A 16,019-nucleotide genomic window follows, 5' to 3' on the forward strand; every position below is an offset into this window, starting at 1 on the left:
CACGGTAAAAGTAACACTCGCCTCTTCTCTTCAAATCATTACACTGTGAACATTTGGATATTTTCAAGTGTCACTACATAAATTGACGCACCGTGGCGCAATTTACTCCGGTTCATCCCCGCGCAAGCTGTGTGCTGAGCGGAACATTATATCGATCGAAATGTCTTACGAAGGAGCGCTAACAGTACTGCAAAATGAATAGATAAACAAATAGACAAACAAATGGTAGAGAAAATGAAATAGATGACATTCCATCCACCAAACGAACCAAACTTACAACACCATATCAATTACCGGAAAGGGAAAAGAAATATGATATCCTTTCCTACACTATGAAACGAACACAAACACTGTACAAGACTCAATACAACTCCAATGCTTCCCTGTGATACGACATGGTGACACGATTGCCTACTTAATGAACCACAAGGCGAACTCTGAGGTAATCATAAAACAATACCAAGCTGCAAACAACACACATGGCAAAACATATCCCTTGAAAACCAGAACAAACACACACAATACGTAATAAAATCAATATAGGAGAGTAGTCATAATAGAAACTAACTCAAGAATAAACAAACTAGACAACTCGACACTCGATATTGCATTTCAAGGCCGCGTGATAATGGAATGCAGGACAGGTATTGGTATGTAAACTTGCATTGGCGCCTCATATCACCCCTCTCTCTCTCTCTCTCTCTCTTGTTCACGTATTTGTTCATGGGACGGGTATAGTGTAGCGGGGTAGGATGAACAGGAAGTGGGAAGAGAATACAAGAAGAGACGTAAGAAGAGGAAGTGAGAAATGAAGAAAGGAAACTGAAAAAAAAAGAAATAATAAATAATATGAGTAAGAGGAAAAATAAGAAAGAATAAATAAGCACAAGAAAACATTGGTTACTCAGTCAGTCTCTCTCTCTCTCTCTCTCTCTCTCTCTCTCTCTCATCCGGGAGGGTGAGAAAAGTAAGGGAAGCAGTAATACACAACCTCAAACATGTCGGGTCATATTACATCATAAGAAATATTTCACTATTATTATCATTACTATTATTGTTATTATTATTATTATTATTATTATTATTATTATTATCATTATTATTTTTATTATTATCATCATTATAATCATCATCATCATTATCATTATTGCTCCATACCTTTTTCCTGCTGATCTGAATGTGAATCATAAGGACGGGGAGGGGAAAGGAGGGAAGGGGAGGCAAGGGGAGGGAAGGGAAGGGAAGAGTAAGAAGGGAGAGGGAAGGGGAAGGAAGGGGAGTGATAAGCAGGGAGAGGTGCAGGAAAGGAAAGGGGCATGGCGGATACATCTGTGACTCACGCGCCCACACACACTCACGTGATGTGTGTGTGTGTGTGTGTGTGTGTGTGTGTGTCGCAATGTGGATATACGTGCACATGTGCTAGAAGTGAAAAAATAAATAAATAAAAACTAAATTATATGCAAGTGGCCAGTCATCACCACAGCTGTACACTCTCTCTCTCTCTCTCTCTCTCTCTCTCTCTCTCTCTCTCTCTCTCAGTAGGGACCTCAACTACACACACGCATTACTTCAATTATATACACGCTTGAAGCTTATTACGCCGCCACCACCACGACCACCACCACCATCACCACTCCAGAATATTTTCCTCCTAATGACGCCCAGCTAACGCCAAACCATCACTATAATTATGTCAGGCAAGCATAAGAAGCACAATGACTCCTGCTAGTTCTGGGGCGAGTTGTAGAGAGGAGACGTAGAAATAGTTGATGAAAAGCAGCCAAAAGAAGCACAAAGACGCGCATTAGGAGAAAAACACACTATTGAACACTGTACGTAAAAAAAACAACTTCAGTACCATGACGCGTTTTCATATTCATTCTTTTTACTATTTAGTGATTTTATACAGCTTGAATAACTCATGTGGAGGATTGAAATAATGAAGACTGTGGTCATTAATCTTCTAACCTTCATAGACCCTTTCTTAGTGTCAATAAAATAGTCTAATCGTATACGCAAAAATCAAGGTAAAAATGTGCCCCAGTATTGAAGGGGTTAAACACACACACACACACACACACACACACACACACACACACACACACACACACTAATTCACACTTTCTAATCCTGTCCCGCTGACTGTTGAACACTAACATATGTAAATAATAATAAAAAAAAAACTTGCGTATCTCACAGACAAACATTCGTACACTAATTCACATTCTCTTTTCTTGTCTCTCTAACATTTGAACACTAACATACGTTCATAATAAAAAATAAGAAAAATAAGTACTTAACACACTAATGCACGTATACACTCTTTTTTTTTTTATCCTCTCCTGCTGACTATTGAACACTAACATACGTAAATGATAAAGAAAAAAAAACTATGCATTTGACTCACTAACACAAGTACACTCACATTTTTTTCTATCCTGTCCCGCTGACTATTGAACACTAACATACGTAAATGATAAAGAAAAAAAACTTATGCATTTGACATACTAACACAAGTACACAAAAAAAAATTTATCCTGTCCCGCTGACTATTGAATACTAAAATACGTAAATAATAAAGAAAAAGACACTTTAACACACGTACACTCATTCACATTTTCTAATTTTGTCCCGCTAACTTCTGGTGCGAGTTGTCGAGATGAGAATGTGGCAAAGAACGTTACTTTTGACCGCGAGTGTTTTGGTTACCGCAGGGCTGGGGAGTCTGGAGCTGGTGTGGCTGCTGGAGCGACTAACACGGCTTGAGGTGAGCAACAACTGTCTCACATCCACAGCTGGGATTGATCGTCTTCCTGCCCTCACCTGGCTCAATCTATCCTTTAACCAGGTAAGCTTTGATAAGTTTTTTTTTTATCTGACTAAGGGTAGTTTAGTATGCGCGTACGATACTCCTCTCAAATACGATAGTTTTTTTTTTTTTCTAACGCAATACTGCAATACTATCTACTCTATTTCTTCTTTTTCTCTCTCAGTTCCCAAAGTTAAGGATGCGCGTACGGTATTTCTCTCTCAGAAGTACGATAGTCTTTTTTTCTGGAGCAATACTGCAATACTATTCTATATTTCTTCCTTCTTTCTCTCGATCCCCAAAGTTAAGGATGCGCGTAGGATATTCCTCTCTCAGGAGTACGATAGTCTTCTTTTCTTCTGACGCAATACTGCAATATTATCTACTATATTTCTTCTTTTTTTCTCTCGTTCTCACAAAGTCAAGATTAAGGATGCACGTACGCCTTTCCACTCTTTCTTCTGACGCAATTTTATCTACTATATTTCTTCCTTTTCTCTCTCGATCCCCAAAGTCAAGGTTAAGGATGCGTATACGATTTTTCTCTCTCAGAAATAAAATAGCTTTTTTTTCAGACTCGATGCTTCTACTGTCACTATCGCTTACTATATTTTTTTACTTTTCTCCTTCAATCCCCAGACTCGTGGGACAATTCTCCCTCAAAAATCTACGATGGTCTTCTGACAATACCATTAATATACTGCCAAGTCCTGTTACCTATTTTTACCATTCATTCCAAAGTATTCATATTACTGGTCTTGTTCCTATTATATTCTCGTGTATTCTTTCTCTTAATTTTTCGGTAGGATTGGTATACGCTCTTTGTAACCCTAACGAACGTCACGTGTCCCTATTGTTACGTTGTCAAACTTACAATTTCCTCTTACTACTACTACTACCACTACTACTGCTTCAACTACCATTACTGCTACTACTACTACTACTACTACTACTACTACTACTACTGCTGCTGCTGCTGCTGCTGCTGCTACTACTGCTGCTGCTGCTGCAGCAAAACATCATTAGTTCTCTTATCTCAATTTCAAGATCTCCTGATGCTCTTCTATTCAACTCACTCATCAGATTTCGTCGTCCTTACCATCAGATCAAGCGTCTCATGGGTGTCGGGGCCCTGCGTCGCCTGGAGGTCCTCGCCCTGCATAACAACCAGCTGGAGCGCCTGGAGAAGGGGGCCCTGCAGCACCTCGACCGCCTGCAAGTCCTCACGCTGGCCAACAACAGGCTCACTGATCCCTCTGACGTGGGTGTTTCATTCGTGCTTCAGTCATAGTGGGAAGTGTGTCATGTGTGGTTCATAGAGTTATATTCTAAAACACTTCTGCTTCTTCTCACCAATACTACATATTTGTTAGACGGCAGTTGAAGTTATACGGGTTTTTAATGTAAGTTTTACGGTTTTAGTGGTACATTAGTAAGATTTATTTTATCGTAAGTAGAAATGTGAAATAACTGTCTGTAAGTGTGTGAGGCGTAGTAAAAGAATAATAAATTGTGTCCCGAAAAGAGGGTAAATGGGATTAGAAAAAATGTACATGTTGTTTGCAGGGCACGGTGCTACAGAGTATCACGTGTGGTTCATGACGTCACATTCTGAAATCCTTCTACTCCTCACCTCCTCCACTATGTACTAAAAAATCACCAGCTCATCTATACGAGTTTTCAATTATGTTTATGGATTTAGTGACATTAACAGGATTTCAGTATTATTAACATGAGGAACTTGAGAACTCAGCTGTCTATCTATGTGGCCTTTGAAAGTATAGTCGTGGTGAGAGAGCATAGCGTTCTTGAATAGGGAAGTTAGTTTGAGTTTAGAAACAGAAGGTTAATGATGTTTCTTTAATATTTTAGGGGTATTTTATGTTATTCTTTGGCTCATATGTATTCATGGTTGTGAGTATATTATGTGAGAGTTCTTTAAGCCTGAAAAACTGAAGGGTTCTTAACATAACAAGTAGCACACTCGCTCAGTAATTATGCAGTGCCTGGTAACGCAGCAGTTCCAAGGAACAAACAATCATTTACTATTTCTAGTGTTTCTACGCATATTGCACATCAAACACTACACTGCATGTGAACATTGTAGAGAGTACTTTGCTGTCCGTGGCCACGCTGATGCGCCTCCACTTCGATGTGAGATTTTTCCACGGGAATTACGGGCTTAGAGGAGGTATTTTGGGTAGGCTACCTATGACAAGCTCATCTGTTAGTGAACCGTTATACCGAGTGTAACCCCTTCCTACACTCAGACCGTGGCCAAGATTCAAACACCGTGCGCTTGGGGACCACACGGCTCCCAAAGCGAGCGTGGTTTCACTGTACTTAAGGGCGGCACCACAAGCATATTTGTGTAGATCTCTTTATTTTAAGCTTAGATACCTCCTTGTAGGTGTGGACGCTGCGCCACCTGGACAGCCTGGCGAGTCTGAGCCTTGCAAATAACCCCATAAGCAGCCAGCATTACCCTACCCTCGTGCTGGCTCACCTGCCGCGCCTCGCCTACCTCGATCACCACCGTGTTACGCCACAGGACCACGCTGACGCCCTGCAGTTACACAGGTACTCTCACTACTGGTGTTCGCGCCCTGTCTTCACTCTCGTTTTCTTTCGAAGTGTTATAACCTGTTTTGTTGCTTGATGGTTAGATTGTCGGCACTAGATAGTCTTTGCTTCCTGTAGTGTTGAATGATCAGGCGCAGTTCTCTCTATCTAAAACTGTTATTTTTGTACTAATCTCTCTCTCTCTCTCTCTCTCTCTCTCTCTCTCTCTCTCTCTCTCTCTCTCTCTCTCTCTCTCTGCCGACCTAGCTCTCACCCTCACCCCATGTTTCTCCCCTCATTACATCCGTACCGTTTTCAATTAACAAAACAACCACTTACGTAATCAAATGAATAAAATCGTGGTAATGTTGAGCGCGGCGTGTCTGTGCGCGGTGGTGTGGAGCGCTCGTGTGCCTGCAGTGACCACCGAGGTGAAGCAACCGGCGACCGCCCTGAAGCGCCCCCGGCAGCTGTCCACCCCGCGGAACGTACTCTTTGATGAATCCGAGACACCGGAAGCCAAGATTCGGGAGGCGGAGAAGAACCTGAAGCTCGCCAAGAAGTCCGCGCACCGCCACCTGGTGAGTGCGCGGAACCAGTTCACCATGGAAGTGCTGCACAACAGATCAGCATTACTGCGAGCCATTCTGGAGAAGCAACGAGCTGAGGTTCCCCCTGCCGAGTGCTGATCGCTGCTCCTCCTTCCTTCCTTCTTTTCCTTTTACTATTATAGATTAACTTAAGTGAATTTTTAGCCTTTATTTCACCTCAATTCATACATAACTCATCTCTCTCTCTCTCTCTCTCTCTCTCTCTCTCTCTGGGCAGGGCGGAAGTGGAGGTGGTGGAGGCGGACGAGGAGCGGGCGAGGCTGGAGGAGGAGGCGGAGAGGGAGCGACGGAGAAGCAGGGAGGCTCACGCGCGGGCCGGGGTGCTGGCGCTGGATGACGGCTCCCTCCTGGCCAGAATGTTCAGAGGGGACAAAGACATGGGTGTCCTGCTGCAGCTGCCGGGAGCACACGCCCTCATGAGCAAGTGTGTGAAGTGGTGAAGTCCCTCTGTGTGTGTGTGTGTGTGTGTGTGTGTGTGTGTGTGTGTGTGTGTGTGTGTTTGTGTGATTCATTCTGGGGTACACACACACGTACATACATAGATACATGCACTCATACACTAACCCGTACACAATAAAGGGTAGGAGACTCGCACTTAAGAACAGGAAATGGTTAGTTAAGCGCTGACACACACACACACACACACACACACACACACACACACACACACACACCATTCATATTACGTAGTTATTATGTAAATTTGCTTGTCATCTCCATATGTGTGTGTGTGTGTGTGTGTGTGTGTGTGTGTGTGTGTGTTGCGCATAGCTATGTATTTTCAGACTAACTTCAGCTCTCTCTCTCTCTCTCTCTCTCTCTCTCTCTCTCTCTCTGCAGGTACCAGGAGCACTTCAACGCTGTGTGCAAGCAGGTGTTCAAGGCGGGACTGCAACACGAGGAGCAGCGGCAGACCGAGCTACGTCTCTTGAGGGAGGCACTGCTGGAGGCGAGAACCAGCGCCGACCACCACGCGCGCGAGTAAGAGAGAGAGAGAGAGAGAGAGAGAGAGAGAGAGAGAGAGAGAGAATATTACCTTCACACATATAGTAAGTGCATTAATCAATAAATAATACATGTAACACGCCAGAAACGCCGTGAAAGATACAATAAGAAGTCTGCAGATGATCCATGCCTAATAAGGAATGACAGACAGAAGTATTAGTCTATAGATCTTGCTAATAAATGTTCAAGTGCATGGGTTTGTTGCCAGGGCAGTGCGCGAGCTGGAGGCTGAGGTGGGGAGCGTGGCAGCAGCTGGGCGAGAGCTGCAGCAGGCGGAGGAGGCCAGTCTAGGGGACGATCAGGTGAGGGACACTCTGAAGGAGGCGCAGTAGAAGGAAATGAAGTTGTGGATTATCTGAGAATATGTTAAGGATTTGACTTTAATTGCATGTATTTGAAGCATAAAGATGTTAAGGATGTTGTAATGATGTTGAAATTAAAAGAATGGTTGAAGGCTTCTATGCAAATTACTAAAGAGTTGCCATATATACGTCAGGACTTTCCCAGACATGTCCAGAATTCACGTGTTGAAATCTGCGTCCGGGGATATTTTTGAAAATTCTTCAGATGTCCGGAATTTCAGCTTCCACCAATAACTGTTAGAAAAAAAAAAGTAATATTTCTATAGATTGAAATAGTGGGAGAGAGGAAAGGAGAAGGGTTTATCAGGTGGCAATTGCTTTGTAGGGGGGCTAAACTAATTCTTATAGCCCCACCCCTTGAGATTGGTGGCGAGCCGCTGTGAGCGGAGTGAGCCTTATCAGCTGTAAGGCCCGGGAATTTTTTTTGAAAACTTAACAATTTTGAGGGCATTTTTAGTCTCTCTCTCTCTCTCTCTCTCTCTCTCTCTCTCTCTCTCTCTCTCTCTCTCTCCACAAGCCTGCACCACACACACACACACACACACACACACACACCACTATCAATCCATCACCACCACCACTACCAACACCAAGGCATCCCTGGCGTCCCGGCCAACCCGCCAATCCCCGCCAGCCCCACAGCCTTCACTCTGCAGTCAGGTATTTTAGAACGTGTTACCAGTGTTTTGCAGATGTGTGCTGGTGTATTAAGGGCTCGCTTAGTTGGAGTAAGTGGAAGAGGTGGAGGTGGAGGGGTGGGGAAGAATGTGGGAAGAAAGGAAGGGGAGATGGAGGTGGTGAGAAATGGTGCAAAAATACCACTTCGGCTCTACCTCACGATTTTTTTTCGATTATTATTGGGGTTTGCATTGTTTTTGTATTTTATTTATTAATGGAAACGTAAATCAACTAATAATCCGTAATAAGATTGTGTCTAGCTATTATTTTTGTTTCTCGTTGAAATAACACTTACGGCATTCTATAATTTTAAACTTTTTTCTACTCAGCATGCCCAGGATTGTTTTGATGCTTGATTTAATACCTAAAAAATATAAAAAACATCACTGAAGTAATAATATCCCATAAGATTGAGTCTAACTATTCGTATTTTCAAATTGAAAAATTTTAACGGCACCAAAATAAAAATAAAAATTCTTTATACAACAAGGAATCTGTGTTTTCTTTACTTGGCTGGAAAGTTAATATTTTTCGTATTCATAAAATGTAATATAATGTAGTGTGGACGTGCTTTCCTTCTCAACATTATGATGTGTTTCAGGTGCCGTTACTTTCAAATATGCGCACTTCGTTGGACTTCGATGTGTAAACAATTGACCCGGTAACGTTTTTATATTTTGGTTGTTAGTTAAAGTATATGTTGCGTCTAAAAATAAAGTGTGTTCCAGTCTGGGCACCTTTTTTCTTTTCCCGATTTTTAAAATGGATTACGTACGTAAATATTGGTCCACAAGAGGACCTCAGCTGTGCCTTCTCCCTAGGTCAGTCTACCTATATTTGCCTGCACTCCCTAGTGTTTCCAGACCCAGAGAGTGAAGCAAGGTTCGGAATCAACCACCAAATAAATAAGTAACCCATTACTGTGTTGAATAAGGCATTGGTTATGTATAACCCGTTCAGGCTGCCCAGCGCCCACCAACTTGCACCAAAACCTTGCCCCACCAATCCTCGTCCCTCCCCATGTCAACTCGTCAATATTTCCTTCATTTTTCTGTGTTTTCCGGGCATTTCCTGCAGTTTCCACCTGAAGTGTATAAAGTGTAGTGATAGTAGGAAGAAATGAAAAATAAAAATGTGTGGGAGAGTAACAGGAGGAAGAGATGGGGAATGGAAGTGTGTGAAGAAGTGTAATAGTAGTACCAACACCAGCATTATTATCGCTCTGTGTGTGTGTGTGTGTGTGTGTGTGTGTGTGTGTGTGTGTGTGTGTGTGTGCTATATGCCCAAAGATAAGGCCGTCATCACTCCACGGTGTCTTGCTACAACTAAGCTGTGCTCTGAACCTTCTTAGATATAGTGAGTGGGTGCAGTGCCGTCCCACAGTTCCCCAGGGATCCTAATAAAAAAATTGTATGGGTCCCTCAGTGCACAAGTTAGAAGCAGGTAGGGGAGTGGCAAGATTGACTCAAGGGGGGAACCCTTCAGGGTGTTACAGATAGCCAAATTCATAAGGTCTACACCTTGTCACAGCACAACTGTGTGCAGTGACTGATTGTATCAAATTGGTTGGAATTTGCAGGGCCCTTGCTTTCTTGTGCAAGTTGTGGGGCCCAAGTAAATGCTTGGTTTGCCTGACTTTAAAGAACTCCTCTGAGTGGGCGACACTGGTGGCTGCCGGCTGTCACTGTCAGGCCAGTGGTGATGTTCAGGCCCCAGACTGACTGCCCCATTGTGTATGGCACACTTACCATTTACACCCACTGTTAACCTTTAAACTGTGGCTGATATTTCTACTACACCTTTATGCTGAATTTTTTTTCTTTTTTTATGTAAGAGGGGAAAGTTGGCTATGGACATCATAGTGAAACAGAAAAAGGCCCACTTAGTTGTTAGTCCCCTGGTATGGTGTCAGTGTCGGTTGTTACTGCAACAAAGTTTTTTATTATTTACACATTTTCCAATACTATAACAGGTGTTGGTGAAGATGTCCAGAATTCTGATATTTAATATATGGCAACCCTAAATGATTATAACATGAGATGAAAATGCCAAGAATGGAAGAAATGAGATACTGCACAGATGAGATATTAGCTAACAGAAATATTCCATATATACTTACAAGAATTATATCTTAACAAAAATATACTAATTGACAGCAGTCCAAATATAAATTATGTATAGAACAAATCAACTACATGCACTCTTAATTGATACAATAACTTCAACTGGAGCATCCTTTTATATACTCACTGAAAAACAATCTCTTCCCTCCTTGCTTCTTCTGCTTGTCCTTGTCTCTTCAGGAGGCACATGCTGGCAGGGTGGCAGAGGCAGCGGTCCTTCATGAAAAGATTGACACCCTGCTGAATAACACTTCCTATGACCTGCTGACTGCTGAAGTGACACTAGCAGACCAGATCAAGGTAGTAGTAGTAATAGGGAAGTAAAAGGGAGGCAGTGGTGAAGTGGATAAGGTGGTGAGTGTGGGATCAAGCAGACGTCCATGTGTAGGTTTGAATCCCACCATGTACCATCTTGAAACTTCATTTTGTCAAGTGGTTTAAAGTTACTTACATGTCACCAAGATACCCAGGTTGTAGGTGGAGGTGTAATTGCCCTACACCGAAGACGTGCTTGGTTAGTAATAGGCCCTAATATGGGTACCACTATAAATAAAATTGCCTGTACCACTAATGGATGGAAGCTGGACAGCACTTCCCTTACTCTTCAAGTACACCTACAGGCACTATAGGCTATAACATAAAAAAAAAAAAGTAGTAGTAGTAGTAGTAGGAGGAGGAGGAGGAGGTGGTGGTGAAAGTATATGGTATAAGTGTGTATTATTGTAACTTTTCTCTCTCTCTTGTAAGGATGTGGTGGCCAGGGCCCAGGAGGAGCTAGGGAGTCTGGTTGGAGGCTTCCTAGAGGAGGCTGCTGCTGAGTTCCAAGAGGGCTGCCGTCTGGCCTACTCCTTCTACTGTCGCCTCCGAGAACTCTCCACCAAGGTAATGAAAGTAGTCCTGGTTGGTAGTCTATAGTAATAGTAGTAGTAGTAGTAGTATAGTAATAGTATAGTAATAGTAGTAGTAGTACATCTATTAATATGCCTTTCTCATTTAAGGTGGCAGATGAGTGTCCCAGTGTGGAGGAACAGGAGCGCACAGCAAGGGTGTTTGAGGGCAGCGATACCCTGCAGGCAGCACTGGCTGGCATCCATGACCGCCACCTGGACCTCATTGATGCGCGGGAGGCAGACCTCAGGAAACACCTCCAATGCTGGTTGACAGACACACTCAAGCAGATCCAGGAGTGAGTGTTATTATTGATCCTGCTGCACCAAGGAGGAACAGAACTAAGATGGGGATGTTTTTTAAGTTTGCATGAAGAATGCTCAGGTTTTCATTAATGAATGACTAATGTTTCTATATACATAGTCGTATTCTGATATCTGATACCATAGATTTGAAATTATTACAGAAAGACTACATTAAAATAAAACTGCTTTAGAAAAATCTTTATATTTCAAAGGAAAAATTGATGGCAAAAAAAGTATACTTCTAAGGTTTATTAAGATGCCTTGGTAAGCAGTGACTGTGTTGCAGGGAAGAATGGACAAGGCACCGGGCCAGGGTGGAGGAGATCACCACCCTCACTGCCAGACAGAGGCAGCTCCTGAGTGAGGCTCTCCCTGTCCTGCAGGAGTGAGGATGACGACTCCAGGAAACATCACCAGCTCACTCAGCCAAGCAATTAACTGATATTGCCAAAACATTTTTCACTTCCACTTACTCCCAGAACTGAATCACTGGAACTGGTTCAGCTACATCACAAATCCTTGTTTGTAGAACATCCAGTTTTCTCATATCAGTGTAGTGTGCTTACTGTACTGTACTATACATACACCCTCATGGTAAGTCATCTCATTTATTAACAACCACTGTGGGGTTTCTTTTCCACCAAGACGATGTTTCATTACAAATACGGAGGCAATAAATGACAGTCTCTGCTTTACCACCCTCTGGTTATTTATTTCCATCTGATAACCTGCCAAGATAATATGCACTTTCATATAAAATAAAATATTTTGTTTACTTGCACTTTAAAATATGGCCACAAAAATATTCTTACAGAGCCTTTAGTGGATAGTCTGTCCCAAGCTAGTTATGCAATCAGTCAGGTCTGCTGGTCACGCTGGAACAGTCATGGACATCAAGGATGCATGGAATAAACTAGCTGCTGATTTCACTGAAACAAGTTATACTTGACCTTTGTACAACATCATGACTGCTCCATCAACCTACACAAGCTTTAAAGTTCTATTAACTTTGTGAATGAATAGACATTTTTTTTTAATTCATAGCATGATGATAACAGTAAATAAAATTCAATACATATATCAACAGAATTATATAAAATCCATTATTATCCAATAACTTTTGACTTACACAACTGCTCTGTTAAATCATTGAAAATAAAGTAAAGCTAAATGTTTTATACAGAGCATAACAATATAGGCAGCAACATACCTACATTATGTGCACAACCTCCAATCACACACACACACACTAATATACATAGCTCACATGTGCATCTTAAAAATTCTTTCATATTAAATAGACACTGAGAACACAACAAAAACAACCCCGGGATGATAAAAAGTGACAATATGATGCTCATCAAGACCAGGCCAAGAGTGTTAAGTGACAAAATTATGCTCATCAAGACCAGGCCAAGAGTGTTAACTTATACACATTAAAATTCTCCTTTAAAGTTTGTTTGAAATGAAAACTCTCCTTTGAAAATAATTTGAGGTAAGTGTTGTATTTCCTGATGATTGGACCCAAAACTAATTGTTTCCCTTCAAACACTGCAATGAGAGGGTAAAAGGACACTGACAGCCACGCTTCATTCTCACTAGATAATGTTGCCTATATGAAACACAAAAATAAGACAAAGACAATATACTAACAACAATATGATGTCCCAATGCCTCGGGAAATATTTCACTATGTATATACAAAACAAATCTGATATCAATATACATATATGGCCATCTTTTGCCCTTTCTCCTTGACACAAACAAAGGGCAGGATAATGTTTGGCTATAGTGAAAGTCTAATAGAGAGAAGTGGTCTCCTGTTGTACAGACATAAAGGAAATATCTTTTTACGTAGGTTTACCATCACAAGGCACAAGAGACAAGGCACTCGTTCATAACACATGTCAAGGGACAGGAAGACTTGCCTTTACATTATGAAAACACATAAATTTGCAAATTAATATTTTAATAGATATGAAGAAGATATTCAATTGTAAAATATTGCAGCAGCAGCTACATTATTAGATTGGATTAATTTGAATTATGTCTTTAGTAATTAAAACTTTGGAAATGTGGAAATTTAGAACATGAATGTTTATTTTGTTTGTTGCATAAATGTATATTACTGTAACATGACTAAACTGTGATTTAAACCAGATCATTACCTCAACCTGTATGTGTTCCACTGACACACCTTAAAAGATACAATAGCTACCACAGAATGTTAACATGCCCACACATACACAACCATAAAAACAGCTTTCCAACCAAACATAATTCAAAATCACACTGCACACACACACACACACACACACTTCACAGCCAGAGAGCAGCATCCTTACACAAGTGCTATACTCATCAATGCCCAACAAGCTCCCACCCACCACCCACCACCTATCTAACATTAATAGTATTCCACACAACACCTCACACACTTCCTTCCTCATTGATACTCACAGGTGAAGGACCCAAGGCCAACTGAACAATCTACTGTATGCCTTTACACTCACAGCTCAGCTGGTAACTTCACTGACTCTTCATAAAGCTTCCCATACTAAGATACATACTAGGATTCACATTTCTTATATGTCAATACCATCAACCACAGGATTGGCTTATTAAAGCAAATTATCTGGACTGAGCATTTCAACTCATAATTTACAGAAGCTGCAATTAATAATGTACAACTGAAGAACAGCAATCAAATGTACTTTTGGAATCCTCTATAATATTGCAGCAGTGCAGGATTGAATGTAACAGTGTAAACCTATGTATCATTACCGGCAGAGATAAAAGACTGTACTTCATTTTGCTGCATGTCAAATATCATAACACGACTATATTATATGTAACAGATTTCCTTAACAACTATAACATTGACTTAAAAATTCACCAAGCTATTTAATATACCATAAAATAAAAATAAAAATATAACCATCTACACACAAGTCATTAAAACACTGTCATGATATTTCCCTGTTGATGACAAGATATGTGAAACAACAAGAGATGTCACACTCATTACTCTGCCTTGACCCGCTGACACCACCTCACAACCCAGGAACCTCAACTGAATGATCTGCGGCCACACACACACACACACACACATTTATACCCAAACACACATACCAGGCTAGTACAGAAGCTATCTACACTCAATATATGCTCACACAGGAGGCAGGCTGTACATCACTCATAAACACAGCCCATCCTTCCCTCCCCTGTACTGCTAAACCTGATACAAAAATATTCACTCTATGCCATCACTCACTGCAGCTCATATCACATCCCTCTCTTTACCCCTACATCATTACTACTGAACATCTCTGAAGCTCAAAACATTAGTGGTAACTCTCACTAAATACAAGGTATCTTAGACTCAAACCTCACATCTATCATCCCTTTATCAGCACCAGCCAGGCAATGCACCACAAGCAATAAGTATGTGGGTTATGTGTGGTTATGTACCTGGGATTACTGGTTTTGAGGTGAATGACATCACAACCAAAACATCTCAAGAAACACTCACAAGGAAGCTACATTAACCCATGGAGCAAATCAGAGCAACAATACCCTTGTCAAGAGAGCAAAGGTGAGGAAGGGACAGCTTGCTCATGATATAGGACCTGATATAAATGAGTCTCACTTTCAGTAAAGGAGAGAATACTTTCCAAGCTTCATAAGACAACAGTAGTTCCCTCAGGTCCAGGTCTCCATGGGCAAGAGGTACTCTTTGTTACCCACACCTGGCTTAAGCATCTCATCCTTCAGGAACTCAAGAGGGAACAGCACCAGGTGACCCTTGGAATGAAGAAAACAAGACCTTAATTATGGGTTATGATGGAAGAACATGAATTTCAACAAACTATTTCTTGTACTCAAACATGTTAAGAGTTAAGAAATATATAAAAAGCATGGATTACTATACAGGTAACTTGATTTACACGATAGATGCGTTCCAAGAGGCATCGCGTATTTCAAAATTCGCGTAAAACGAACTTGTAATTCTCATAAGAAACAACAGATAATAGGGGGATGCAGGATGTGGTCCAAATTGTGTATAAGCAAACCGATCACGCAAATTTAATTAATTATAATATTTTTTCAGTTGCATATTAACAAAACCGCTCAAATTAAACACACGTAAATCAAGAGTTTCCTGTACTCCCTCTCATATGTGCTAAAAAACAACCAACAATGACAATACTACAGTGAAAACCAACATTTCCTGAACTGATCACAGTGCAACTCCTAAAATAACAGGTGAGAATAAAAAGGCATTCATGGAGGGAGCATAAAGTGAAGCATGAATTGAAGTTCACATCAAAACTTTTCCCTAAAACACCAACCAAAATAATTCAGAAGCAGCCCTACCTGTACTTCCTTCAGCTTGGCCTTGGCGTCGGCTGGGTTCACCTCAGCCAGTGTGGGTGTTGTGCGCAGTTGCTCCAGATCATTGAAGGTGGTGGCACTGTTGCATGGGTAACACGAAAACACCTGAGGAGGAATACACATGTCAATATGCAAAACAATGACTCCTTTCTCAAATATACCTATAAATTAACTTGCTTTCATGATCATTACTAACTATTTTACCTTCTATACGTGTTTCCTGTTTTGAAAGCCACACATTTCACCAATCAACGCTGACCCATTCTCAAACATACCTA

The 16,019-nt window shown here is 41.3% G+C and overlaps 3 protein-coding genes across 9 annotated transcripts in view; 1 reads left to right on the plus strand and 2 right to left on the minus strand.

Moving 5' to 3' along the window:
• The window catches only part of LOC123511925 (TOM1-like protein 2), a 38,511-nt gene extending 34,471 nt beyond the window's left edge, over positions 1–4,040 (minus strand). For 2 of the 3 annotated variants that reach the window (XM_045268025.1, XM_045268023.1), the window contains exon 1: positions 3,912–4,040. In XM_045268025.1, coding sequence (XP_045123960.1) covers positions 3,912–3,974 — 63 coding nt within the window. In that variant the 5' untranslated portion in view covers positions 3,975–4,040. Of the gene's footprint in view, positions 1–2,608; positions 2,630–3,911 lie in introns of those variants that run through there. The other variant, XM_045268027.1, reaches the window with a different exon arrangement.
• LOC123511926 (dynein regulatory complex subunit 3-like) lies at positions 3,930–12,044 on the plus strand. The gene is made up of 9 exons (XM_045268029.1): positions 3,930–4,073; positions 5,223–5,392; positions 6,203–6,409; positions 6,826–6,966; positions 7,199–7,292; positions 10,334–10,453; positions 10,901–11,035; positions 11,152–11,339; positions 11,633–12,044. The coding sequence occupies exons 1-9, from the start codon at positions 3,930–3,932 to the stop codon at positions 11,733–11,735; spliced, it is 1,302 nt and encodes a 433-aa protein (XP_045123964.1). The 3' UTR covers positions 11,736–12,044.
• The window catches only part of LOC123511923 (phospholipase D1-like), a 42,197-nt gene continuing 38,215 nt past the window's right edge, over positions 12,038–16,019 (minus strand). For all 5 annotated transcript variants that reach the window (XM_045268015.1, XM_045268010.1, XM_045268013.1 and 2 more), the window contains 2 exons: positions 15,724–15,846; positions 12,038–15,150 (listed from right to left, as the gene is read on the minus strand). In XM_045268015.1, coding sequence (XP_045123950.1) covers positions 15,049–15,150; positions 15,724–15,846 — 225 coding nt within the window. In that variant the 3' untranslated portion in view covers positions 12,038–15,048. The remainder of the gene's footprint in view (positions 15,151–15,723; positions 15,847–16,019) is intronic.

This window comes from Portunus trituberculatus, chromosome 32, assembly GCF_017591435.1.
Source record: "Portunus trituberculatus isolate SZX2019 chromosome 32, ASM1759143v1, whole genome shotgun sequence".
Lineage (NCBI taxonomy): Eukaryota > Metazoa > Arthropoda > Malacostraca > Decapoda > Portunidae > Portunus > Portunus trituberculatus.

Excerpts from the sequence above, each read along its gene's own strand:
- LOC123511926 (XM_045268029.1), top strand. The coding sequence starts at position 3,930 with ATGGGTGTCGGGGCCCTGCGTCGCCTGGAGGTCCTCGCCCTGCATAAC. Across the intron at positions 6,967-7,198 it reads GCCGACCACCACGCGCGCGA|GGCAGTGCGCGAGCTGGAGG; the intron begins GTAAGAGAGAGA and ends GTTTGTTGCCAG. Across the intron at positions 7,293-10,333 it reads CCAGTCTAGGGGACGATCAG|GAGGCACATGCTGGCAGGGT; the intron begins GTGAGGGACACT and ends TTGTCTCTTCAG.